The sequence below is a fragment of the Osmia bicornis genome, chromosome 2 (genome assembly GCF_907164935.1).
Source record: "Osmia bicornis bicornis chromosome 2, iOsmBic2.1, whole genome shotgun sequence".
NCBI classification, from domain to species: domain Eukaryota; kingdom Metazoa; phylum Arthropoda; class Insecta; order Hymenoptera; family Megachilidae; genus Osmia; species Osmia bicornis.
The window spans coordinates 330,966-333,136 of NC_060217.1; the positions used below are offsets into that span (position 1 = coordinate 330,966).

At 46.3% G+C, this 2,171-nt stretch overlaps 1 protein-coding gene across 1 annotated transcript; it reads left to right on the plus strand.

Annotated features, from left to right (window-relative positions):
• Positions 1–919: 919 nt before the first annotated feature.
• LOC114881927 lies at positions 920–1,894 on the plus strand. The gene has a single exon (XM_029198807.2). The coding sequence runs from the start codon at positions 920–922 to the stop codon at positions 1,892–1,894; it is 975 nt and encodes a 324-aa protein (XP_029054640.2).
• The last annotated feature ends 277 nt before the right edge of the window (positions 1,895–2,171 follow it).

The following is a 2,171-nucleotide window of genomic DNA, read 5'->3' on the forward strand; positions in this document are numbered from 1 at the left end:
GCCGCGTCTTGAGCTGTGCGGTGCGTTGACGCTTGCCCGGCTGTACCGAGAAATGCGTTCTACTATAGAGTTTCCGATTAATCGCGTTGTTTTTTGGACCGATTCCACAATAGTCTTACAATGGCTTAAAAAGTCCCCGACGGTGTTACGGCTTTTTGAGTCAAATCGCGTCGCGGAAATACAATTAATCAAGGAAGCCGAATGGCGACACGTTAGAACAAGGGACAACCCGGCAGACGCACTGTCACGCGGTCAATATCCCGCGATATTTTGTCGAAACGCGTCGTGGTTCGAGGGACCCCATTGGCTACGCGACAACGAGAACACCTGGCCGACAGGTTCGGAAATCACCATAAAGGATCTTCCCGGGTTGAAGAAAACTACGTGTTTGGCCCTTAAAATCAGTAAATGCGAATTTTTCGTTAAGTTTTCGTCGTACACGAAACTCATCCGCGTATTAGCATACTGTCTTTGCATGCTTCGATCTAACGTTTGCAAGGGAGAATTATGCGCGCAGGAAATAATCAATGCGGAGCGTACAGTCATGCGATTGATTCAACAAGAGCAATTTTTTGACGAGATTCAGCGTATTTCGTCATCGGGGGGAGCCAAGGGCAGCCGACTTGCGTCCTTGAGTCCTTTCGTTGATGAACACGGATTACTCCGCGTCGGCGGGCGATTACAAAATGCTGAAATCTCGTACGCGCAAAAACATCCGATTCTTTTGCCGTCATATCATCATGTAACCGATTTAATTATTCGCGAGATGCATGAACGTACGTATCACGCGGGTATTCAGAGTACTTTGTACACTATTCGTCATCGTTTTTGGTTACTGGACGGCAAAAATCAGGTTCGAAAAATCGTACGACGCTGCGTTCGCTGCATTCGTTTTAGGCCGTCTCCCATGCAGAGAAAAATGGGCAATTTACCAAAACCACGCGTCGAAGAAGCGGCGGCCTTCACACACACGGGCGTAGATTTTTTCGGTCCGTTGTTTATTAAAGAGAAAAGATACAGAAATAGAAATCGTGTAAAGGCTTACGGTTGTGTCTTCGTTTGCATGACAGTAAAGGCGGTACACATCGAAATAGTGAGCGATCTCACGACGGAGAGTTTTCTCGGTGCCTTCAGACGTTTCATTGGGCGCCGGGCAATACCTGCTCATGTCTATTCGGATAACGGGACGAACTTTGTGGGTGCGAATAACCAGCTCCGTGAATTATACGCCTTGTTCGATTCCGATAAATTTAAAGAGAGCGTAAACGAATTCGCGGTACATAAAAATATAACGTGGCATTTTAATCCGCCATTATCACCGCATTTCGGGGGCATATGGGAGGCAGCGGTCAAATCATTTAAACATCATTTTAAGCGTGTTGTAGGCGAACGCCTCTTTACATTTGAGGAAGTAAATACCCTCGCGATAGAAATTGAAGCAATTTTGAATTCGAGACCGCTGTGCCCTATCTCGTCGGATCCAAACGATCCTATTGCATTGACTCCTGCTCACATACTGGTTGGTCGACCTCTCACGATGCTACCAGAAGATAATTATCTTTCAGTTCCAGAAAATCGATTATCATCGTGGCGCCTCATTGCAAAGGCACGCCAAGATTTCTGGAAACGTTGGTATACGGAGTACCTTAATGAACTCCAAAAGCGCCAGAAGTGGCTCGAAGCCCGTGGTGAACTCAAGGTGGACTCAATCGTCATCCTAATGGATAAAAATCAGCCATGCATGCAGTGGCGGCTGGGCAGAGTAATGGAAATACATCCCGGTGGTGATGGCGAAGTTCGAGTTGCAACAATAAAGAGTGCAAATGGCATTTTTAAGAGGAACATAACCTCATTATGTCCGTTACTTGAAGACGTTCAAGAACACGCGAATTAAGCATGTCCGTGATTATGACCAAAATTATGCATGTGCGTTAGTATTAAATTTATTGTGATATTGTTCGTTACACTCGCAACGGGGGGAGCATGTTCGGCCCTCGACGTTTTATTTTGTGTCAAGACCGAGGGTAGTTTATGACTTCAAGTGGTTCGGGGCGTAGACCACCATGAACAGCCTATGCCTCGAAATACGAACCGAAGCAGGGTCTTTGTTTAGTTCTCGCTAGGATCGGCCCTAACGTAAGCACGGCTAAGTCGTAAATTATCCAACGGTT